The sequence below is a fragment of the Drosophila nasuta genome, chromosome X, assembly GCF_023558535.2.
Source record: "Drosophila nasuta strain 15112-1781.00 chromosome X, ASM2355853v1, whole genome shotgun sequence".
NCBI classification, from domain to species: domain Eukaryota; kingdom Metazoa; phylum Arthropoda; class Insecta; order Diptera; family Drosophilidae; genus Drosophila; species Drosophila nasuta.
In genome coordinates this window covers 11,787,610-11,813,989 of record NC_083459.1, presented here as the reverse complement: position 1 = coordinate 11,813,989, position 26,380 = coordinate 11,787,610, and the positions used below count along the sequence as shown (strand labels likewise).

Sequence of the window (26,380 nt, the reverse complement as noted above, 5' to 3'; positions counted from 1 at the left end):
TAAGCAACAGTTGACAATGTGGTATATTTTTTACTGTACGGTATATTTTAAATGTAATGGTATATCGATATCGATATTATTAAGAAAAGGTATAGAGTATCTCACAGTCGAGATATTTTTATTTTTATAACTAGAAAATAAACGCTGTGTGATTTTTTTCATATATACATATGTATATATTAAACTTCACTTTAAATACAGGTGCATCGAACACGAATTTATTTCGTTTAAATTTGCAATTTTATTGATAATATCGATAGGCAGTCGTGTTCGCAGAGTAATATGTTTTTTATTAAACGCGCAGCATATTCATAAAATTGTGAAGGAGCAAATGCAATTTGCAGCTTCAGCTTTGCAAATATTTTCCAACGATTGCAGATAAAGCACTTAAATTAATGTTGCTTTATTGAATGCAAAGCGGTAGCCATAAAGCGGGTAACCGAGTGTGTGTGTGTGTGTGTGTGTGAGCTTGACTTTGTGATACCCGCTATAAAATATACGAAAACAAACAAACCAAAATAACATTCCGATTGTGGGTTGTGTTTCCTTTTTTGGCATTTCCTGTTGACACAAAGTTTTCATATGGGACAGTGGGCATAATAAATAACAATGATAAATTACTTTTAAAAATGACACGAATTTAAGGCATTTTCTAGCTCGCTTCTAACTAATATAAATCGCAAGGAAATATTAATTTTATGTGTCTTTCTATATTAATATTTATGTGTATATATTTCTTAAATATTCTGTGCATTCGCTGCTTCTCTAGTCGCAAGGCATTGACCTGGCTATAACCAATTACGAGCACAAAATTGCGTTCCTTTCATCGTGGTTTCTCATGCAGTTTTCCGTGTCAAAGGCTTTTGAGTTTGCGTTTTTCAAAAGACTACAAGGACACGCTCACGCAGAGAGACAGAGACAGACATAGAGACAGAGACAGAGACAGAGACACGGGTCAGCAGACAGCGAGGTGTGACTAATAGGTACGTCAGGGGATTCACACCTTGTGAGATTAATGCACTGTCAAGCTAAAATGTGCAGGGCACAGAACAGGAAATCGGAACAGGAAATCATCACACCAATTCTGTGTGTGTGTGTGTGTGTGTGTGTGTGCTTGCCGCTTCTTTGTATGTGACGAGGCAACAGTTGTTGCCGTTGTCACATGCCACAAAAGGCATACAAATGAGCTGCCATTTTTTTTCGATTTTCTATTTTAAAGGTAGAAAAGCATTTTGCCTTATGGCAATTTAAACTTGTCGCCCATCTCTCTGATTTTCTATTTTCCCCCATAAAAGGGGGCGTAGGCATAACAACGCCCAAATGCGACGACACCTTGTCATCAAACTGAGTTCTAGGTACAACTGTGTTGTGTGTGTTTTGTGCTCCGCCCCTTTTTGCCATTGGCATGTGTGTTGACGCTTTTGACCTTCAAAAAAAAAAAAAAAATGGTAAAGGAATGGGAATGGAATCGACAGAAAAAAAATGAATGTTGGCGAAATATGAGCAGACGCGACAACGCAGCCTCACACACAACACAGAAAGGGAAAATTCAGTGAAAAATTCAACTCGAGTTGAGTCAAGTCGAGTCGCTTCGCTTCGCGTTGAGTAAACGCGTGCCACAAGCAGCTGGTCAAGTGGCACTTTTGACGTTTTCCTCTCCGCTTTGGCACTCAATTTGTTTTCCAATTTATTGTGAGCGAGCGAAAGTTTTCCTACACATCATTGCAAAAGTTTTTCGGCTTCGCACAACAACCAAACCAAGTCAAGCCCAGCAACCATCCATCCATCCATTCATCCATCCATCCATCCATCCATCCATCCATCCATTCATTCGTTCGTTCGTCTATAGATTCAGTTGCATGACAACAACAATTACATGCTTCTTTTAATATATAATTATATTGCCTTTGCCTAGCATCTGACATTATCCAAAAGAGTAAAGTAAAAACTTGGCGCAAGTTTTGTGCTGCAAGCAAACAAGAAACTGGAGACAGAAGCAACGAGTAAAATGTTACATGAAAGTCGCTTAAGCCCACCTTAAATGGAAATGCTCTTGGTAGTACTTTAACAGCTATACAGGGAAAAATTCTACATTGAAAATGAAAATGGAAATCTTGATGCTGAGAACTTTTCGCTCCTAAGGAAGAATTCTTAAAATGACAATTCCAGATTTAGAAGATCTTTTAAAAAGATTTAGTTTTTCTTGAAATAAAAAATGTCCGATTGAGAAATTCTTAAAACAAAATTTAATTATTCAAAATCATTTTTAAGATCGCAAAGCTTTCTAAAAGTCAAGATGTGGTCAATGGTTAAAATAAATAAATGAAGGAATTTAAGTTAAATTTAAAGAAGATAGAAAAAAAATTACCTATAAATACTTATTTTTTGTTTAATAATATATTTAATTTTAACACACCAAATTAGAGGTTTCATCTTGATTTAATTTTCTGATATGCATTTTGACAATTTTTCAATTAATATTTTATTCCTTAAATTTTGGAATGAATTCGTTAATAGAATTTTTGTAGAATTTTGATCATAATTTTAGATTTTACTTTCTTATTTCAATTTTAACGTCATATTCTCGTGATTCATCATTTTACTCCTGATCTGAACACGTTTCCTTCTGTGTTCAAAAAAGTGTTTTTTCACAGCTTATTAAAGTTCTCGCTGATTTCTGATTTTGATTCCGATTCCCTGTCTGCGAGTAAACAACAATTACCCTTAAACAGCAAATGTTGTTTGCGGCCCCCAGTTGCATCCACCTGGGAACCACACAACACAGCACAACAAGTATACGCAGCGTGACCTTTAACCGCTATCGATTGCTATATTTGGACTTCTTACAAATTGCCACACATATTGACAAGTGCTTCATACAATATTTGTACACACACATTCGAGACAAGCACTCCTGAAAGTATTGTTCTTGTCCTCCGTGGGTCAGCATACATTGTTTGCACAGTGCCGGCTAATAGTACTTTGACGAGGACGCCAGCAGCAAACACTCGCACTCAATGGCCAATTGATTTCCCAAGTGTTAACCATTAATATTCATAAATCAATGAATATTTCAGGGCTTACCTTACCTCGCTGCTCGGCAATATAGTCATTAACTAGAAATGAGCACTTACGATTACGATTACGAGTGAATAAACTTGTTGTTGTCAATGAATTAATAAATTCGGAGCAGTTGCCCAAAAGTTTGCAGTTGCATGACTTAATTCTGCTGACTGACAAAATTACGACGAGTGCCATGTGCATAGATCTGATTGCTAAGAAACAGAGACAGAGACAGAGAGAGAGAGAGAGAAGGAAAAACAATTACAATTCTGTTGAAAAATTCATAACTTTGTACACCATAAAAGACGTGTTCTCAGACTGCTCCACATTGCGCCATAAAATTATTATGCCCTCTGTGCAGATGTAAAAACAAATCGATTTACAAGCGACTATATTTATGAACATATCTTTTTGCCTCGATTTTGAAATAATAAATATTTTATTTTTATTGCAAACAACCCAAAACAGATTTTCTTGATTTTCATTTCTATTTATTTTTTCGAGCTGATAACCGCATTCTGATTGATATAAAACCAAGTTCAAAGTCACATTTAGCTTATTAACAAGTATTATTTAAAAATACATTTTTTTTATATATTTAAAAACAAATTTTTTTTTAAGTTTTTGTTTAGTATAGCTTTGTATTCTTTAGTTTAATTTATAATATTTTTCCTAAAATGTAACCTTTTTTCTTTCTTTCTGTTTCAAGCTTCTGATTGTTTTTATGTAATCTTTTTACTGCAGATATTGTTATCATTTACACATATTTATAAGCTGAGCAGAGCACGAAATTTTCGAAAGTCTCTACTGAAAACTGATACGATCAAAAATACATGCAATAATAACCGCAGTCCTTACGATCCTGAAAATTCAATATAGCAAAAAAAAACGGCAAGTGTAGACGCGACTTATACCGAAGTTCATCAATATACCAAACACTATTCAGTATATTTTTAGGAATAATATAACACATTTTTTTTAATAAACATTTCTTTTATGTTAATTGTTTTAATCACTTATCTTATATCGTATCTTATCGTAACTTTATATCGAATACTTTGAACTGATATTGGCAAAAATTGTTGGCTCTAATGTGCCAATTAGCAGACAATGTGTTCCAAATGAGCTTCTAGTCAGGATCCCATCTCCCCTTCCCCTTCACCTTCCCCTTCCCGTTCCCCTTCTCCTTAACTCCCCCACTCCATGCTTCTTGACAACTGCTGTCAAACTCTGCTCTGGAAAATCGTTTTGAGTTCGTTGTTGCGTTATGCCAGACATTTTAATTTGTTGTTTTACAATATGCTTTACGAGTATATCTTCATTTCGAATGTGGGGCCACACACACGCACACACGCACACACTCGCACACAGACACACGCATTGCCAATAAAATTGAGCCTTGGGCAAATGGAGTGACAGTTGGTGCCGCTTTTTGTCCCGGACTTTTCGCTGTTCGACTGCTCCTCAGCTGCCTTCTTGGGCAATAACTTGCCTTGTCAATAAAAACAATGGAAACCAATTTCTTATATAATTTCACAATTTTCAGGGACCGAAAGTTGAGCACAGCCGGAGCCGGAGCCGGAGCCGAAACTGTGAAATGAGCAAATACTTTCACATACAAACAAATACTGCGTACGCAGAAAAAGCTAACAAAAAACTGACCAAGCAGTTGCTCGTCTTTTCCATTTCAATAAAAAAGCCAGTCGAGTACTATATATAAAAAGACACTTTTAAATCATGGCAGCAGGATGAAGAATCTCTCTCCATCTTATGCTAAATAGATAGACCACATGCAGATTTACATCTTACAGGGCACCAAGGAGTCGAGCAGTCTTGACAGCTGGGCTCTAACTTCTGCTTCCTTACGTATTTCCTGACAGCTGAAACTTTTGCGTTGCCATTTTTTATTGTTATCTCAAATTTGAAATGATTTTTTATTGATAATATACATTCACACACACACACACACACATACAGAGAATAGAGAGGGAAAGATGAAGAGAGACCGAGAGAGGGGGAGAGAGAGAAGCAAACAGCGTTTGAATGAACAAAGATTCAGATTCAGATTCAGCTGCAGACGCAGAGTGTTGAACGATTGGGAACTCCGACGAAGACCAAGTCCATAAAAACGCCGTTATGGTTACCATAGCCTGTGTGTGGCAAAATGCCCCAGCACTAAATCAAAAAACAACGACCAGAGGCTTTCCCAACATTGGCTCATCAATGAAATACATTTTCCCATTTACATTCACATTCCCACATTGACTATTGACTATTGGGGCAGGCTGCTCATTTAACATTAAAGCATTTGCATGCCAAGGCCTAAATGTGTTTTCATATTTGTCATCAATGATTTATGATTATTAGCAGCGATTACTTAGTTTATACTTGTGATTTACATAATAATTTCTTGTGCAATAAAACTTTACTTTATTCCATTAAATTACGATTACATTTCTAACAAACTTATTTTCTCAATTTATTTCAAAATTCGAACTTCAAATGCATCAAATTCATTGAATTATAGTTTTGTTTTAAATTTATTTAAGTGCAACATTCAAATGCTTGCGTTTAATTTTAAAATTCGAAATCAAAATTCAGTTTATTTACTTAATACATTTATGTATTTTAATTCAATTTCATATTAATATTAATGAAATTTATAAATTTTTAAAAAAGGTAGAAGTATATTTTAATGCAATAATATAATATAATATAATATTTAACTAACTCTTTTGTTAATATTTCTTGAAAATATCTTCATTTTAATTTGTTAATATATATCAATTGCTTATATTTATTACTTTCCATTTACTACTGAAACATTTGAATGCTTGCGTTTAATTTCAAAAGTTGACTTTAAAATTCATTAAATTGAAATTGAATTGAATATGTTTATTTCAATTACATTTCGCGCTTTATTAAAAGGTCACTCTTAAGAGGTATTTAAATGTATTAAAAACAATGAATAATACTTTACTTTAATAAAGTAAAGTCCCTCTTAAGTTTGACCTTTTACCATCGCCTACGGCTGTAATAAACACACTTAGTACTGCAACATTTTAATGTTTTCATTGCCCAAATCGGCAATTGGCTTTGTAGCATAAATTAGGACTTAAGATTACGTGACAAAAACAAACGAATTAACCAAAATAAGACTTTGCATTCCAAGTAAGTAACTCGGGGCGTGCCTTGAGGATGATTAGATAGAAAAATATCAAAATATCGAAAGATTAGTTGAAAATACTTTTTGGCATGAGCTGGAAAATCATAAGTTTAAAGCAAAAATGTTTTTGCCCATGCAAATATAAGAGATTTTCAAATGTTTTCATTTCAATAAGAGAGGAGGCAAAAGGCAAAAGTTGTTGAACATTTTGGGCCTGTGTTCATCGAACACAATCAGTAAATTTAAATTTTAATAACGAATAAATATTGATGCTTTATCGCATGACTGAACATTTGTCGAGCTGAGTCGAGCCCCTTTTTTGAATGTGAATAATACGCTTAGAAATATCCGCATTTGTGGTTACATAATCGCATGATTATAGATACCCTACAAAATATACGTTTGCATATTGGGTATTGAAGCATTGATATTGTTGCGACTGTTGTGCGTATAGATTTCATAAGAAACAACAATAAACTCTTATTAAATGCGGCAGAGTATTCAGTTACCGCAAAGTGAAAATAGCTTCGTCGTGATTTGAATATTCAAATTAGTTTTGCATTGCAAAATAATATGCAAACATTATTCTAATGCGAACAAGAGAGAGAAACCTCACTTGAGCTGCCCGTTGGTCAATTATAGGCCAAGACTATCCAGTTTTGTGGTTGGCCAGCAGCTACCAAATAAACTTTTCAGTTTGAATTTGACTTGAAAGTTTTGTTTGCCTCCGTTCAGGGCAAAGGTGAGGGGACAGGTCAGTGGAGGCGTGGCGGTGGAGGGGCAGAGCTTGGTGGTGGTGAAACTCACATTTAAGTGGCCCTCTGCAAAGTGGAGGAAAGCCGATGCTAACCATGTTTTATGATATCAACTTAGACAAGCTCGCAAGTTTGCAATTCACTTTAGAGTCTGCAACTGACTTTTGCTTATTTATTTAGCTTGCAGATATCCCTGATGCAGATGCGGATGTGGTCGAAGCGAACTTCTCGTCTCGTCTCTCTTCTCTGCTCTGTCTCTTTCACTTTGCACAGTCCATTGAGCATACACCTGATGGCTGGGACACTCGCTCCACTCCTTCACTCCCTTCCCTCTCAGCTGTGTTAAGTGTGCATCCAAATTGCTCACGGCGCCTGGCAACCACTTAACAAGTGCCTCGGTCTCTGCTGCTGCTGCTGCTGCTGTTGCTGTTGCTGCTGCTGTGGTGATGCCTTGATCCTTGTGATGCCAAGAACTTGAAAGTTGCTGAAATGCTAAGTTCAGTTTTTTGCGGCATCTGGTAAAATTGAGAAAATAAACTGCCAGTTGCAACGTGCAACTTGCGGCTTGACCAAAACTCTCTTGCCACATTCATTCAAGCTGCATTCAAACTAAAAGTCCAAGAAACCGACCAACGAATGTCCAGTTGGCCACTGAGCTCTGATTCTCTGATTCTGGTTACACCGTAGCGAGCAAACCAATAGAGCCGCAAAAACAGTTTGCATTTACATTTATTTATGTTGTTGAATTTGCGTTTTTTGCAAGCACGACCTGCAAAAACTTTGTGGTCTTTATTTATTTTTTTAAGGCTTACAAGTGGTAAGCATTTGGTAGATACTTGAGGTGAAGGAAGCGAAATAGGAGAACAGTCTAGATGGAATATTTGATCCATACAAGCTGTGTTTATTATTATTAGTATTTATTGATATTAGATATTAGTTTATGGGTAACTAGAGCTAAGTCAGTGAAAACAAGAAAGAAAATTACTGTGCTCAACAACAGGATTCTCCATAACCATGTTCAATAAATGCAAAGTGATGTGATATATCAAATTAATATATTATTTGCCACATCGATATAGTATTTTATAAAAAAAATTACCTGGAATACAAAATAACCCAGATTGTCATACCATATTAATATAATATACAAAAATATACCGAAAGCCATATTTGGTATATCGATAAAATTTGACATTTGTCGATTTTGATTCCTGATTTTAAACCTATGCGGTAAACGAGCTTAAATAATTGTAGAAAATACGCCAATTAATAAGAAATTATTGAATAGAATTTAGCTTAAAAACGTGAGAATATCTAATTTATTGCTTACAGATGTGAAAAATGCATCTGATCATCTTTTGCCAATATAAAATTTGGCTAGCCTTGCAATCTAGTTTCTTAATTAAAATGCACAGAAAGCAAAAACCAAAGACAGTGAAAATCCTTTATTCATATCGAAGATTATATACTCTAACCGAGATCTAAGTACGCTGTCAAATAATAAATAATAGAAAAGTGCAATAATATAATATGCAATGCAATCGAGTGTGGAATACACACGCAAATTGCAATTGTGAAAAACTAGTGTTGGAACATATGTGAACACTTCCACACAAAAGTAAATAAAAATGAAATATTTTATGGAACCCTTACACAAATATGATTTTTTAACCTAGTTGCAGCAAAAAGCGAGCTCAAACAGAAAAAGTTTTAATGAAAAAATACAAGTCTATAGATGTGTGTTATGTACAGCGAAAAGAAATTAACAGAAAAGGGTTTTTTCCTTGTGTGGGAGAAAGAACATTGCGTGGGACGATGACAAACGTCAGTTCCAATTTACAAGTTACCATTTACAAAGCACTCGCATTTAATTTGAATGAATGACAAACTCCCACAGTTTCACATACGATTCGAGTACAGAAAGAGATTCATTGGATTGTAATGCTCCAATGCGCTACGAAATGAAAATGAAAATATAATGATTGCAACTACTATGCGACTATTACAGATCCTCGACTATGTGTGGGCAGCTGCAATGCAATCAACCAACTGAAACCGAAAGCAATAGAAACAGAAAGAGCAACTGAAATGAGGAGGCTGCATTAGCATTATTTGCCGCAAGCGTTGCCCAACACACACGCAGCTCCATTTGTGCAATTTACAATTCAATGCGAGGGCACAAATTCCCATTTCTCAGCCTTACAACAAAAAAAAAAACAGCAAAACTGTAAAACATTCCCAAACAAAAAGGAACAAAATTTATACATTACGAGCGTCGTAAATCCAAGTTTATATAGTTCATCCAGAGAAATATGTTTTAGAACCCAATTGGGGCATATTTTTTGCCAAAGAGTTGTAAGCCCATAATCAATTTGTTTGGTTCATCAAAGTAAACAGTGAAAGCATAATGATGTCGCAGTTGTCAATGCTCGACTGCAGAACACCCTAAAAAAAAAGAGTCCACTTTGGTTTTTGCCTTTACTTCGAATTCTCTGTCGATGCTTAAATCGTTTTCAATTGGGGCTCAGGTATGAAAAGAAATGCTAAAAATAAAAACAAGTTCGAGTATTTGTGTAAGCTTGCAAAAATAAATAATGATGGCGAATCGGCTTAGAAACTTGACTTTGCACTAAGAACTGAGAACTGAGAGTTGAGAGTTGCGATTTAATGCTCGAGTGTGTTTCACATAAATGTAGCCCGAAATTGTTGCTTTATTTGAGGGTCACGAATTCAATTGAATGGATGAATAATCAATTAATGGCGGACCATTTAATGGCGCACTTTTATCATTTTACTGAGCCAGAAATCATAATAAAAGCGAACAGCGGACAGCGGAATGTTTAGAAATATACAACTGAAAAATAAAATAATTACTTGAATTTAATTTGCCTCGCACAGCGAGATAAAAGAACTAGGGACTCAGGACTCAGGTTTGCCATTTGGGACGTTTTCTATTTTCTTTTTTATTTTCTGTTATTATTATGTATTCTGTGAGCACCTTTGGAGCAACGTCGCAGTCCAATTTTCTTATACAAAAAAGTGCGACTCTAACTGTGACTCCAGCTCCAGCTCAATCTTCGTCTCCATCTCAGACTCTGCGTATATTTAGCATTTTCATAAAATTTGCATTTTTATTTGCGGACGGACTCATTGAACCATGGTCACAAGCGGCAATGTGGCAGCGGCAAATGCGACCGAGCGACCGGCCGAGAGCTAAATTTAATTTTGTTAATGAGCTTGGCTTGTTTAACAATTCGCCCACGAGCCGAAAAAGGGGTTGCCACAACTCGCTTCCTTTCCCTTTCCGTTTCCCTTCTTCTCTTTAGCTTCACCTGCTTCACAGAGTTTAACATTAACACTAAAGCCAAACATCCAACAGCGTATTGAATCCCTTATGCCTAACCACAAAACCCCTTTTCACTCACATATCTCTTGCTGTATGTATGTGTGTGTGTGTGTGTGTGTGTGTGTATGTGTGTTTGTTTACTGTCTGCATACCAGCAGCGAAGAGCACAGAGCACAGATGCAAAGAGAATTGGGCTTTGGCTCGTATAGGAAACGGCATTTAACGCGGCGCAAAGCGAGCTAATTTTTTTTTTCCTTTTTTCCTCGCAAAGTCAATAGAGCAGCCTACTTCGTGGCTCCCTCCCCTTCCCCCGTTCAATCTACTTACCTGTAACTGCGCTGCTTTGAGCTCATCAACATCAGCAGACTATTTAGCTGTTTGGCTGTTTGACTGTTTGGCATTTTCCAAAAGGAACTTTGAGTCTGAGCGAACGCAACTTACAGTTCGCATTTCGCATTTCGCAACTAGCGATTGCTGCCTTGATTAATTGTGCATGCTTACACACACACAGAGCGGCATTTAAATGAAGTTGGCAGTGTTTTTGTTTTTGGCTAGTGTTGGCCTAAGTATCCATATCATTATCATTATCGTTGTCCTGTCCTGTCCTGTCCTATCCTGTCCCAAATGGAGCCACATTTGTTATGCCCACCGGCCGACAAAACGAATCTAAAAGTGAGTCCGCAACCCAAAAACCGAAACCGAAACAGCATAATGAAACTGAAATCAAGTGAAACGGTTTGCCTGGTGAGTATGCTAGACTGACAGATACTACGCGCATCTTTTACTTTCGTTTTTACGAAGTTAAAAACACGTTCACATCAATAAAGATTGTGTTTGAATCGTTTCACAACTTTGCACAAAATACATTAAACAAATAATACATCAATTTGAGTGCCACAACATTGCTTTGCTCATAAAATATTTAGTTGCATGTCTTATCAATGTGCAAGAGTCTCAAAGTGCTAAGCAGCTTTTCTTAAACATAATATTAACCCACAAAGTAGCATAGAGTTGAGTTTGCCTCTTCACTGTCGGGGCACACAGGGTATAATGAAAGTGAGTCCGGCATAAATTAACATTTTAATGATGCGCCCCATGAACTGGGCTGACCAACCAAGCAACCAACTAAGCAACTAACCAACAACCAACCAACCGAGCCTTAGGCGTGCAACCTGTGTGAGGATGAAATTAGTTTTCTCTGCCTAAATATTGTAGGAGTGAGTAGTAAGCCCCAACGGACAGACTGATGCGGTCGGTAATTGTGCCCACATCAAATGATATTGCTATAGCAAAGAACAACATGGCGTATGCGTAACACAGTTTTTCATTCTATCGTTTTACAGCTGCATCGGTGGCCGTCTCCTCGTGGACACTGGTGGCCATCTCATGCGAACGCTACTATGCCATCTGTCATCCGTTGCGATCGCGCACCTGGCAGACAATCAACCATGCCAACAAGATCATCGCGTTCATTTGGCTGGGCAGCTTGCTTTGCATGACGCCGATCGCGATCTTCAGCCAGCTGATGCCAACGAGTCGTCAAGGTGAGTGAGTGCTTGTGAGTGCGAGTGAAGTGCACTCTATTGTACTCTATTTCTAATTCTGTTTTTAACTCCATTTCTATCTCTATCTTTATTCTACCTTTCTTTTTTTCTATTTTTATTATTATCTTTTTCTGTCTCTATATGTGTATATCTTTATCTCTTTTCTATTTCTATCTTTATTTCAATATTTATCTCTATCTCTGTGTTTATCACTATCCATAACTTTATTTATATCTTTATCTCAATCGCTGTCTTTATCGCTATTGCTAACTTCATCTCTCTCTCATTCTCCTTTCTTTCTATATCTATTTATATCATTATCTTAATCTCTCCTTCTCCTTCTCTTCATCTGTTGAATGATTAAACTCCTTCTCTTCATCTCTATTTCTAATTCTATTTTTAACTCCATTTCTATCTCTATCTTTATTCTACCTATATTTTTTTCTATTTTTATTATTATCGTTTTCTGTCTCTATATGTGTATATCTTTATCTCTTTTCTATTTCTATCTTTATTTCAATATTTATCTCTATCTCTGTTTTTATCACTATCCATAACTTTATTTATATCTTTATTTCAATCGCTGTCTTGATCTCTATTGCTAACTTCATCTCTCATTCTCTTTTCTTTCTATATCTATTTCTATCATTATCTTAAACTCTCCTTCTCCTTTCTTCATCTGTTGAATGATTAAACTCCTTCTCTATCTCTATTTCTATTTCTGTTTTTAACTCCATTTCTATCTCTATCTTTATTCTACCTATCTTTTTTTCTATTTTTATTATTATCTTTTTCTGTCTCTATATGTGTATATCTTTATCTCTTTTCTATTTCTATCTTTATTTCAATATTTATCTCTATCTCTGTGTTTATCACTATCCATAACTTTATTTATATCTTTATCTCAATCGCTGTCTTTATCGCTATTGCTAACTTCATCTCTCTCTCATTCTCCTTTCTTTCTATATCTATTTATATCATTATCTTAATCTCTCCTTCTCCTTCTCTTCATCTGTTGAATGATTAAACTCCTTCTCTTCATCTCTATTTCTAATTCTATTTTTAACTCCATTTCTATCTCTATCTTTATTCTACCTATATTTTTTTCTATTTTTATTATTATCGTTTTCTGTCTCTATATGTGTATATCTTTATCTCTTTTCTATTTCTATCTTTATTTCAATATTTATCTCTATCTCTGTTTTTATCACTATCCATAACTTTATTTATATCTTTATTTCAATCGCTGTCTTGATCTCTATTGCTAACTTCATCTCTCATTCTCTTTTCTTTCTATATCTATTTCTATCATTATCTTAAACTCTCCTTCTCCTTTCTTCATCTGTTGAATGATTAAACTCCTTCTCTATCTCTATTTCTATTTCTGTTTTTAACTCCATTTCTATCTCTATCTTTATTCTACCTATCTTTTTTACTATTTTTATTATTATCTTTTTCTGTCTCTATATGTGTATATCTTTATCTCTTTTCTATTTCTATCTTTATTTCAATATTTATCTCTATCTCTGTTTTTATCACTATCCATAACTTTATTTATATCTTTATTTCAATCGCTGTCTTTATCGCTATTGCTAACTTCATCTCTCTCTCATTCTCTTTTCTTTCTATATCTATTTTCTATCATTATCTTAATCTCTACATGTATTTATTTGTATCTATATTTCAATCTTTATCACTATGTATTTTTTTCTTTGTTTCTATTCTTATCTCAATCCCTATGTCTAACTCTATCTGTTCTGTAACTCTATCCCTATTTCTATCCCAATTTCTATTTATTTCTATGTCTTTATTTCTATCTGGATCTCGATCTCTCTTCCTCTCTTTCTGCTTTCTTCTCTCCCCTTCGCTATCTTTTTCTTTATCTCTCTCTCCGCCTCTCTATCACTAATTTATATTTATTTTTCACTTTCACTTCCATTCTCTCCATCTCACACACTTTCTCCACAGGTTTGCGCAAGTGTCGCGAGCAATGGCCGGCAGGATCTGTCGGCTATGAGTTGTCGTATAATATCTTCTTGGACTTGGCATTGCTTGTGTTGCCGTTGCTGGCGCTGAGCTTTGCGTATCTGTTCATCACACGCACTCTGTATGTGAGCATGCGCAACGAGCGTGCCATGAACTTTGGCAGCAGTGGCCCAGACGTGGGGCTCACCACGAACAGCGGCGGCAGCAGCAACAACAACGGCTGCAGCAATGCAATGCAGTCGCGTCGCTCCTATGGCAACTCGAGTCAAATGCATCGCATGCAATTGAGGCAGGGCGTCGTCGATGCGATGGCTATCGACAGCAGCGCCCAGTTGGATGTGTTGCTGCAACAGCAGCAGCAGCAGCAGCAGCAACAATTTGGGGCACCGCAATACTATTATGGTAAGCAATCGCATTCCGTATTGTAATTCGAGTAGCTCGATTGAGTTTTATTGCCATCAAGCGCAAGTGTGGGATGAACTACTGCATCCCAGAGGAGAATGCTGCTACGCTAGCTGCGTGTGTGCGCAAAATTTAATTGAAGTGCGTTTCAACCGCCACTTGGTGTCAGCTCAACTGCGAACTGTTGGCGACCCCAACCAGACCACGCATTACTCATACGCCACATTGGACAGACAGTTGGTAGCGATGCTGCGATTCAATTTGATTCGAAGCCAGAGATAACTTCACTGCCACACTTTATCCACTTTAATGGCACTTTCATTTGCATCGAGTACAATTTCGCAATTTCGTTTATCACTTAAAGCCAATGAGATTGCGATTGCGTTTGCAATTGGGATTGCTATTGCGATTGTCGATTAATCGGTTTGCTTGATATTCTCAACTGAGTTTTATTTATGCAAATTATGCATTGATTTCTCTTTTTTCGTTTTTCGTTTTAAAGAGCACACACCCTTTTCTAGCCTCTTGCCTCATTTACATGGTAACGCCTTAAACAAGCACACTGAAATTGCATATTAGCATAAACATTTGCTTATTTTAAGAGAGACCCACAACACACAGCGCAGATAATGAATTATCACAAGGAACAGCCTCGAAGGACACACAGCGTGAGAATAAGCGAGGGAGAGAGGGAACCTGTTTATATTTGAGGCTCTTTTTGTGCTGTTCTAGCTGAAATGTTGTGCTGTGTTTTTGTATACCCGCTACTATATGGGGTAGAAGGGTATTATAAGTTGATGTCCGCAGGAAATGTATCGAGGCATTAATAAGTATATATATTCTGGATCAGCGTCAATAGTCGAGTTGATATACCATGTCCATCTATACCTATGAAGCACTGGATTTATTAAGTGTTAACAACACGGATCAAGTTTCTTTTAGGTTTTGCAACGCACATTTCCTACCCTCAAATAAAAAGTCAAATATACCAAATATAGCATTCGGTATGCTTTGTATATCGATATAACAAATACACACTTTGGTATATATTTTAGTATTTTGTTGGTATATTAATTTGTTATAGTAACACCACAATGTTTTGCTTTTATTAAAAAAGAATGCCGGGTTTCTCACAGTCGAGCACACTCAACTGTAGCTTTCCTAAGTACTTGATTTTTTGTCTGGCTGTGTTCACATGCTGACGACACAGTTACCTCGACTTTAACATCGACATCGACATCGACAGCCACTTTGCAGCGAGTGTGTGCTCAATGCCCCTATCCACAGTTCGCAATGCCATTCAAAGCGAAAGGGTCAAATTAAATACCGTAAATTATGCAGGGGTCGAGCATTTAAACGCTCGTTAAAAGCCGTTATCTCGTTTATCGACCAAACAAGGCGAAAGCCCAAATTAGTGGGCAACCCCTTCGCTTTATACTTTGCTGTAAATTGCGTACACATTGTCGCTACCAACTGAGCAAAAACGAGAGAAAGAGATCTGCTGTTATGTGACAATAAATTTTATTAAATATTTCAGAATCCCGCAATTCTCTCACATACTCTCTCTCTCTCTCTCTCTCTCTCTCTCTCTCTCTCGTATATGTAGCATGCAATTTAGGGCCGTCACTTAACATTTTTGTGTCATAAATTTGTTAGCGAGGCCAAAAGAACTGTCACTCATCCTAGCCTCTAGCCTAGACAGTCAGTGCCGCCCTGGGAAATGGTAAATGGAAAATGCTAGATGGTAGATGGTAGATGGCAAAAAATGTTTTATTACACTCGCTCACACTCTCGCGCACACTCTTCGCTGGTAATTTGCATAAGCAAGTTCCATATAATTAGAGTCTTATACCCATATTAACGCCTGGCCCCATTTTTAAGTAGGTTAGTCACTTAAAGCAGCACTTGCTTGCGATGTTCTCCACACACAAAATACACTCGCAAATCTCGTATTTAGCACACAGAACACAGAGCTCAACTCCTTAACTCTGCCCATTATTTTGATGTACTTACTCGCATTCGTCCTAGCACTAATTCACTTGCTTAATTCTCCCACATAAATGCGACAATTTTCGTTTCACTTTTGCCTGCTTAAGCGATTGCAAAACGTTTTTCCCGAGGCACTTAAAGCAAATACTTGCACTTGACGATTAATTATTCGAAATGAATGTGATTAAAGACTCAACTCGACCTGTGCGTGTTTCCACAAATTGCCGCAATAAGTAGGCCAAGTACGAATATAGAATGTCGTTAACTTGGCTCAATGTAAATCTGGCTTATTTCACAAATATTTCATCTTAAACAGTTCTATGTTGAAAAACAAAGTTTGCAAGTTTTAGAGTTTATTGAAGTTGCTTGAATCGTTAAGAAAAAAATAGAAAATAAAAACAACAGTATACAAACACATATTAAGATTCATATGAGTTAGCAGATTGCAATGAAATCATTTTTATTTCATTTCCAAAAATTGTATTTCAATAAAATTATTGAAACAAAATTCAGTTAAATAAAAAAAGCGTTAATACTCTTTTATTTTTGAAATATTTTTAAATCATTAGTAATTATTTGATTGTCAAAATTTATATTCCTTTTTATATCTGTTACCCATAGTATGCCCAAATACTCAGTATATTTTCGATATTATTGTGGTATATTTGTAGAATTATACCGCGCACAATTTGTACCTGTAAAGTTTATTTTGAATCTTGTTGTCGCTAAAAACAGAAATGAATTAATTTTAAATTTTAAATACTGAAAGTATAAACAAAAATATAATAAATAATATTTTAATCAAAGAATATGATATTTGAATCAAAGACCAGAAATAACAAATTGGGTGTTCATATTATTCACATTATTAACATTTTAAGTATAAAAGAAATGCTCGCATATAGTAAAGTGATTACTTTGCTTGGCGACGCCTAAATCGAAGCCAAATTCCCGCCTTGCTGGCGGTTAGAAAGGTGACATTTGATTTTGCCATAGGCGGACAATTGTTCGCCAACTCAACGCTGTAGTCTTGAAGAAGTGTGGCCAGCGCCGCCTTAGTCTGAGCCAGTCCAAATCGCATTCCCGGACACATACGCGGTCCAGCACCGAAGCCCAAGAAGCGACAGCCGAATTGCTGTGGCTGTTGCAAGAAACGCTTCGGTTGAAATTGTAGTGGCTGCGGGTAGATAGCGGGATCACTGTGGCACAAAGAAATAGATGTGGTAATTAACTGGCAACCATCAGACAGTTAATCAATAAGAGCTTACAGATGAATGGCCTGAACAGGCACAATCAGCACAGTCTCTTTGGCCACGAGCAATCCAGCAGCAGCAGCAACATCATCTGGTTGCTGAGAGGGCAACACAAAGGATTCGGTGCAGCGCTTGAGCAGAGCGGGCATCGCTGGATGCAGACGCAGAGTCTCATAAAGCGTGGCCTCAGCATAATGCAATGCATCCAACGCCTCCGGATGCAGCAATTGTCCATCATAATGAGCAGCCATCGCATCCAGTTCGCTCTGCAATTGACACTGCTCAGTTGGATGCGCTGCCAGTTCGTATAAAGCAAAGGCTAATAGCATCGCCGATGTCTCGTAGCCCTCTAACAGCAATGTGGTCGCATGTCCTTCAATATCGCAATCACGCCTCGCCCTCAGCCAGTTTAATAACGTGTTGCCTTTGCTGCTGCTGCTGCCTGCCACTTGGCGACGCAGCCAGCGCTGAATGTCGAGTGGTACATAGCTAGGACGGAGATTAAATTGGCATTCACATTCGTTTTATTTACAGGGTATTCGCAAGTGGTTGCGAAACCGCAAATGAATTCAGTCAAAGAGTGAATACATCATGTGCTGACTTTGATACAATTACTTTAAGCAAACTATCGACTATTGCTTTAATCAAATTGAACTACAGTAGACTGAATAAGTCAGCATAGTAGCAGAAATATTTAATAAGAAAAATCTTCTTACTTAAGAGAGACTTAAATTTAAAATAGTTGAATCAATTTAGCATATAATACGCCTTTAATCCTGTGTTACTTTGTGACCTAAAATGGTGGCCTGGTCTACATTTATAATGGAAGCATATATTTAGCAATGAGACAGGCAGATGTAGCAGCAATAAACATTGCACATTTACTTAACAACCTTTCAAACTTCTTTACTATAGAGTTCCATAAATGCAGTTCAAAAACGGCTTTAACACAATTACTTTAAGCAAACTATCGACTGTGTAAAACCCTGTGCATATTATGCTCTTTAAAATTATGGCTTGAGTTGCATATTTTGAATGTCTAATAAGAATATCTAATAACAAACACCTCCGCACTTAAAAGACCCTTTAAAATGAAATACAGTTGCATGAATGTAGACTTGACCACGACCTTGTGGCTACAAAATTATCTGTTGAACAATGTTTTTGATGGTGGGGTTAATAAAAAAATTAAAAACAAGCAAAATCTTCTTCTACACCTTCCCTCATATTGTGGCAGTATTAAGAAGCACTCAAACTTTATTAAAAAAGCTTACGGAAATTTAACCTACAATGTGCATTAATACAAATGAGATCGTCTTTTAAACTATGTAGAGAAGAGGTCATACTAAGAATATCATACTAAGAATATCCAAGTTGTATAAAAACAAAACCTCTCAATGAAAATATTAGAAAGCACTCAAATTATATAAATAGAGTTCAAGCATATTCTATAATTTTTTGAAGCAAATTATTTACTGCTTCAAAATTGTATCTCGAAAATATGAAATTTCGGAGATTCAAAACTATGAATTAAATATTCCTTCATGCGATGCACATTGTGATAAACTTTAGAGACCAATAAATACCTTTAAGTAGAGGATAAACAAAGTTGCATTAATATATGAATGAAACCCACCGATATTCCATGAGCTGAACGAGCCTTGGGGAATGCAACAGCGCAATAGTTTCAGCCAGACTCCAAGAACTGGGCTGAAATAAAGGTCCCAACAGTTGAAGCCATTCACTGCGACTCTCACTGCGACTGCTGTCGTCCGGATCGAGGCACTGAGCATTCAGGCCAAACACAGCGGAGGCTACCACCTGTAGTGTGTAGCGTGTGGCCAACTCTTTGGCCTCGAGGCAAGCCAGCTCGCGAGGATTGCGTTGTGCCACAAACTTTTGCAGCTGGTGGCAGGCGGCGGCAATGTGCGGCAACGTCTGTCGCAACCGCAGAGGTGTAAAAAGTGGCAACAATTCGCCACGTTGCTTCCTCCAATGCTCACCACAGGCAATAAATGGATTTTGTGCAGCCAGCACATCGCGCTCCACGTTCACATGAATCGCGTTCTCTGCACAGTGGGTAAAATGCCCACCGATGAGCAGCTCGCGCACTATCGATTGATCCCTCAACAACAGAGCAGGTTCATTAAATAAACGATAAATGCCCACATAGCTGAGAGATGAATACGAACTGAAAATGAGAAAAGATAAAAAACATACAAAGAGAGAAAGAAAATATATAGAGAAATAATCAATAAGGTATAAAGAATAAATGAATATAAAATGAGATACAAAACATCAAACAATCAGCTAACAGAGATGAAAATTGAAATACAAAAATTAGTAAGCAGAAAATAAGATAATTGATGAAATAGCATACAGAATCAGAGAAGCATATAGAGAAAAGTGAAAAGACATAGAGATAGAGTGGAAAAAATATCAATCAAGGAATGTTAAACATACAGAAACACAAAACAAAGTATACATATGTATAAATACGGAGTCGAGTGTGCTCGACTGTGACATACCCGCTACCCATTTTTAATAAGGGCAAAATATTGTGGTATTATTTTCAAAATATACCGAAAATACTAAAAAATACTAAAAAAAATATACCAAATGGTATGTTTGGTATACCGATACAGCACACCATTCAAGATATACCATAGACGGCACAATGTATCAGATTGTCGGCCAAAGGAACTCAGACCCCTAGTAAGTAGGCGTTTTTGCCCATACAAAAGTATTTCTTTAATAACTTCGACAATTTTTATCTGATCGCAACAAAATTTTCAGGAATCATAACTACTACAGTAATTATATGCCAAAATTCGTAACTGTAGCTTTAAAATTAGGCTTGTTATTCGATTTTTTTGATTTGCGGGGGCGGGAGTGGGCGTGGCAAAAATTTGAAACAAACTTGATCTGCGTGCAAACATAACAAATGCTGTCGAAAAAAATTATAGCTCTATTTCTTATAGTCTCCGAGATCTAGGTGTTCATACAGACAGACGGACAGGCACACAGACGGACAGACTGACATGGCTAGATCGTCTCGGCTGTTGATGCTTCCTTCTACCTGTTACATAAATTTGCTGTCGGCACAAAGTTATAATACCCTTCTACCCTATGGGTAGCGGGTATAAAATTAAAAAATAATAATTAGTTTTGGAATTTCATCTTTGAGAATATCATTAAGAACTGACCACGAGCCGGATTGGCATATTCCCAATGATAATTTCAACGTTACTACTTTAAGTAATCTCAAGAATATCTTGATTTTATGACAATTGATGGTAATATAGTATATTTTTTTTTTATATTCTTTATTTATTTACAATCTATCTATCTAAAGATAATAAGTAAATTATATAACAAATAGAATGACAGAAAACTTTTAATTTTTGACGAGTATTTACGAAATTTTTTACAAAACTTTATTTACTACCACTCTTTGGGTGGTCTAAAGGGGAGATCAAGGGGGTGGTGCCTTTTCAGCCGTCGGCGATGTTGGCAATATAGTATATGATAGTCGTATTTACATATATAGATTTTAAAGTCAGCCACAAGTTCAACCAAATTTTAAATTCAAATATAAAATAAAAACAAACCAGCGCTAAGTTTTCTCTGTTTTAATTATATTACGACATACAAAAATTTATGCTACACCAATAATTCGTCATCAGATGTTAAAAACATATTCATCATATTGTTAAACCAAATACTAGCTGAGTTTCTTTAGTGTAAAGGGCAGAAACTTGGTGGCTTTGGGTCGCAAAAAAATATCATCGCCCAAGATATCGTGATCAGTGGGCACATAAGGCATGGCTGAGATCGGTGTCTTCTCCTGAATCAGCTGATAGCAATACTCGGCAAGCAGATCCTTCAGCAGTTTATTGAAATAGCTGCGCACATAGTTCCTAACGACATCTGGAACGCGAGTCAAATCAAAAGCATCACGACAGTAGTGTAAATTCGGCAATATTTGAGGTATTTGTCGCATGAGCTGCTCCAGTTGCGAGCGCAAAACTGCCATCGACACAATAAAGTCCGAGCGATCCGGAAAGAAGAAGCATTCGATGCGACAACGTGGCATCTTTGGCATCGGATCGCAGCCGGGAAGATTGAACTCGGCACGCACAAAGAGTTGGACATCTAGCCGAGCGAATAGGCGAAAGAGTATCTGCAGATGCCGTTCATGGGGAATGGGACGCGAGTTCACGCGTCGAATCAGACTGCCCAAATTGTGGAACGCTTGCTTGGCATCAACGCTTGATAGTTTGTCTTCTATTAGCTGACGAGCTCGATGCGAAAATGTCTTTGGCACTGCAACTGGATGTTGCATCATGCGTTCGATTTGCGTTGAATTTGCATCCAGATTGGTCTGTGAGTTGGGTATCGATCCCACCTTCCGAATCGGATTCCAATAGATGCGGTGGCCACAGCTCGTAACAAGAAGTGGGATCGTAGTAATGTCTAGGCATTGCATCACCTGCTGAGCTCATGTCACGCTCTTAATTCTCCTCGAGAGCCTTGAGAGTGATCACTTATTTTGGCTTGTGTATCACTACATAATTGCGATGCTTCGAATTGAGCCCGGCTGTGACCCATTGAGGCTTCCTAGTTTCCGTCACTAAAGACTTGCAACTCGATCTCTTTTGCTTCACTCGGACATCCCACGTTCCGCCGCTGGAGAGCATCTTGTCTGGCTGTGATTTCGAGAAGATTTTTGACAGACGACGCCCTCGATATGAATATGGCGAGCAGGAGCTAATCGAACGTTGATATACCGGCGATTCAGTTGAAGGTTGTTGCTCAGCTAATTCCATAATCTGCTCAACATTATCGATGTTTTGTTGGATGTTTTGGTGCACGATTTGAGAAAGAGGCTGTGGTTGCTTAACACTATTTGCATTTGCTTCAGATAGTTCTTCGATTTGGTTATCGACAATCTCTAGAGGCACCTCTGAGGTTGCAGCATTTATCTGCCGATTTGTAGATATATTTTTTAATTGTAGTGGATATATTTCAGCCGTTGCATTACGAGCTGGGATCTTGAGCTGTCGACTTTTGCCGCTGCCAGTGGCTTCGATCTTTGGTTGATGCGGGTCTCCAGTATATTGGAGGGATAATCTTTTGCCTTTGCATTCTATTTCAACGACTGCATCTGATTTGTTTTTTGACAATCGAATGATATTCTTCTTTAGCGAGGCATTCATAAAAGCATCCTCCAGATGAATGTAGCCCGAGCAACAGATCAAAGCATAATTATTTGGCTTTTGTGGGTTCACAAAGAGTTCGCGTTCGGATGCCGTCAGACTTGTTACACCGAGATGAAAATGATCCTCAATCATATAGGCATGGATATTGAACAAATCCTTTATGTGCGAGTTGCTGCCCCTGGGTGTGATTAGCAACACAATCTTGCTTAGCAAAGGGACACAAAAGAGTTTGCGCAATAAACGATCCTGATCCGAGCCTTGGCCGTTGTTGTCGCCCAGCATTTGCGGTTTCACGAAGCGCTTTGAGACTATCATCGGACTAGGATGCAGCACTTTGGTCACATAACGTGCAGCAAATGCCGTAGGCCGTGGTAATCGGATAGATCTAATGGATCTTGTCATTTCGGAATTCCGTTTCGTTTGCGAATCGAGCTCGGATGGCATGTCATTGTACATTGCACCCATCAAATGACAGAATCCCCTCGTCCATGCTGCGACCTTCATTAGTTACCTTTGCTGAATCACCATTAAAGTCACACATTGTAATTTTAAATCAAAAAACTCAAGAATTTAGTAATGAATTAAAAAAAATTTGTTGTCTTTATTTCGAATTTTGTTAAAATGTAAAATGAACTGTTTTTTTAAAATGTTGAAACCGAAATGATGAATGTCTGAACTATATAAAAGTCGTTAACTCTACGCTTGCTAAGTTAATGCAATATTTGAAGGCTCTGCTGGAAAATATGAAGGAATATAAAAGTAGTTGGCTTAGTAGAAGTTGAGCAAAAAAAATCAAATATGTTCTATATCTATTTTTGAATGAGACAATGCTAACTTGGACAAAGTAACTGATACATATATAACGTGAAATTAAAAGACTTCGTATAAATTATAAACTATACAATTTATACTTAATACACAACGCGCACTTAATTCTATACAATGTATAACGGACATACATACATATGTATGTACATACATATACACTTCATATAGAACGCTTTCCTTGTAAGCTACATACGTATTCTTTATAGACTACGTATACTTGATATACTACGTATACTTAAGATACTAAGTATACTTGATGAACAACGTATACATAATATACGACGTATAGTACGTATACCTTATATAATTTGCATACTTAATATTTATAATACGTATACTACTAATAAAACGTATTATTATGTATTATGTATACTATGTACAATATACTCACATATTCTAAATATTCTACGTATACTTGATGTACTTCGTATACTTAAGATACTAAGTATACTTGATGAACAACGTATACTTAATATACCACGTATAGTATACGAATACTTAATATAATTTGCAATATATATAATTAATATACTACGTATACTACTTTCTATATAAAACGTATATGAATGTACATTGTATGTACATATGTATGTACAATGTTTACTTAATATTCTAAACTATTTTTTAGCAAGCTTAAAATATTTGCAAATACAATTGTCGCTTTATGGAAATCAATATTAAAGCTAGCCAATATTAGAAAATAAATGAAAGCATTCTACTCAAATGGAACTTCTCATAGACAGACAACAAACCAAGTTGACGATGAGAGCTTAGATACATATACATATCTGTTGTCTGTATAATGTTTGTGTGGCTTATTATTATATGATGCATAGTCTCAGAGCCTTCGATTGCATTTAAATGGTCGCTTCTTGGCACCTCAAATTGCAATTAAATCCTCGAAATCTTTGACACTTCTTGCAGTGCGAGACGTGCGACGAGTTTGTGTACAAAGATACTTGAACGCAGTATCTTAGAGATGTCTCGCATTACATTAATTAGAGCTAAGACTGGCTTTGGAATTTTTTTTTCTGTTTTGTTTTCTGTTGTCATAATTGCAAAAATTAACCAATTCGTACGCAAAACCAAAAAAAATGAACGAAATTATATATTTTATCGGAAAACAAATCAAGCTTCTAAAATCAATCTTAGCTCTAAATATAGTGCTTATCTAGAGTTTTAAGAATAACATTCACTTATTTTTATACCCGCTACCCATAGGGTAGAAGGGTATTATAACTTTGTGCCGACAGGAAATATATGTAACAGGTAGAATGCATCTCCGACCCTATAAATTATATATATTCTTGATCAACAGCCGAAGCGATATAGCCATGTCCGTCTGTCCGTCTATGTGTCTGTCCGTCCGTCCGTATGAAACACTGGATCTCAGAGACTATAAGAGATAAAGCTATAATAATCAGATCTCAGAGACTATAAGAGATAGAGCTATATTTTTTTTTCGACAGCATTTGTTATGTTCGCACGCAGATCAAGTTTGTTTCAAAATTTTGCCACGCCCACTTCCGCCCCCGCTAATCAACAAAATCGAATAACAAATGTAATTTTAAAGCTAGAGCTACGAATTTTGGTGTATACTATAATTTCTATAGTAGTTATGATTCCTGAAAATTGGTTGCGATCAGATAAAAATTGTGGATGTTATTAAAGAAATACTTTTGTATGGGCAAAAACGCCTACTTACTAGGGGTCGTAGTTGCTTTGGCCGACAATCTGGTATATTGTGCCGTCTATTGTATATTTTGAATGGTGTACTATAACGATATACCAAAACATACCATTTGGTATATTTTTACTATTTTTTTTTAGTATTTTCGGTATATTTTGAAAATGATACCGCAATATTTTGCCTTTATTAAAAATGGGTAGCGGGTATCTCACAGTCGGGCACACTCGACTGTAACTTTCTTACTTGTTAAAATTGTTTCAGTTTATGTTATTTTCACTGCAGTGCACTGTAAAAAGTCTCGCACGGGACAAATTTCGCCATGGAATTACCCATATAAAAAAATATGAATATGGTTGATTGAACATCTGACAACCCCATTGATGATCACACCGATTGCATCGATAGTTGGATAGACAGTTTTTAAGTTAGTTAAGCTTTAAACGTGCATTTTAATTTGATCCGAATAAATAAGTTACGTCAGAGATATGGAGAGATAGATAACTCACTTGTAGAGTCGGGCATAGACATCGCCATAGGAACGCAGTCCCAGGGCAAAGTGCAGCATGTTGCCCACCAATGGGAAGCCATAAGGTCCAGCCACGCCACGACGACGCCAGTAGCTGCCACAAGTCACTGCCACCGACAGCAGCAGCAACAACAGCAGTAGAAAGAGGAAGAGTTGGAGTGACAGCGGCAACCACATTGTCGGCGACAACAAGTTCAATTTGTAACTGCGTTTACGGCTGCTACTCAACTGGCTTGTAACCAGTTGCTACCCCAAATGCGCCTCATTACATAACATGCCAGAGAGGCAGCTAGGCAGCCAGCCATCCATCCAGTCGTAGCCAGCTAGCTGCCTGTCTACAATGATATTATCGGCCATACTGTGTTCTCGGCTTTAAGCCAATTACGTGTCGAATGTCGCCTCACCTCCCATCTTCCATCTCCTATCCCATGCACTGTTCTCAATCTGTTCTCAGCGCACGCAATAGAAATACAAAAATGATATTCGCCTTTAATATTGTTCCATTAGCAAAACATGCAAGCTTTTAGTATCGCCTTCACCTGCCGATTCATAATCATTATTGAGTTATTCTATTTTACATATCATGCCCTCCCTTGTCGTTACTCACTCC

The 26,380-nt window shown here is 36.9% G+C and overlaps 2 protein-coding genes across 3 annotated transcripts in view; one reads left to right on the top strand and one right to left on the bottom strand.

Moving 5' to 3' along the window:
• LOC132795605 (uncharacterized) overlaps nt 1–26,380 on the top strand; it is a 38,840-nt gene that overhangs the window by 9,323 nt on the left and 3,137 nt on the right. The window contains exons 3-4 of the mRNA XM_060806401.1: nt 11,674–11,874; nt 13,843–14,262. Coding sequence (XP_060662384.1) covers nt 11,674–11,874; nt 13,843–14,262 — 621 coding nt within the window. The remainder of the gene's footprint in view (nt 1–11,673; nt 11,875–13,842; nt 14,263–26,380) is intronic.
• On the bottom strand, nt 17,091–26,106 carry LOC132796265 (probable cytochrome P450 308a1). Of its 2 annotated transcripts, none has more exons than XM_060807364.1 (4): nt 25,751–26,106; nt 19,141–19,695; nt 17,520–17,993; nt 17,091–17,450 (listed from the first exon to the last, which is right to left on the bottom strand). In XM_060807364.1, the coding sequence occupies exons 1-4, from the start codon at nt 25,945–25,947 to the stop codon at nt 17,165–17,167; spliced, it is 1,512 nt and encodes a 503-aa protein (XP_060663347.1). In that variant the 5' UTR covers nt 25,948–26,106; the 3' UTR covers nt 17,091–17,164. The 2 variants fall into 2 exon arrangements, with proteins under 2 accessions (XP_060663347.1, XP_060663348.1); XM_060807365.1 differs by having other exon boundaries at nt 17,359–17,450; nt 17,520–17,770.

Bases quoted from the DNA above. Each gene is read 5' to 3' on its own strand.
- LOC132796265 (XM_060807364.1), bottom strand. From the start codon at position 25,947: ATGTGGTTGCCGCTGTCACTCCAACTCTTCCTCTTTCTACTGCTGTTG. The intron at 17,994-19,140 runs GTGGGTTTCATT...TCTCCGTCCTAG, and splicing joins GTTCAGCTCATGGAATATCG to CTATGTACCACTCGACATTC. The intron at 17,451-17,519 runs GTAAGCTCTTAT...TTTGTGCCACAG, and splicing joins CCTGTTCAGGCCATTCATCT to TGATCCCGCTATCTACCCGC.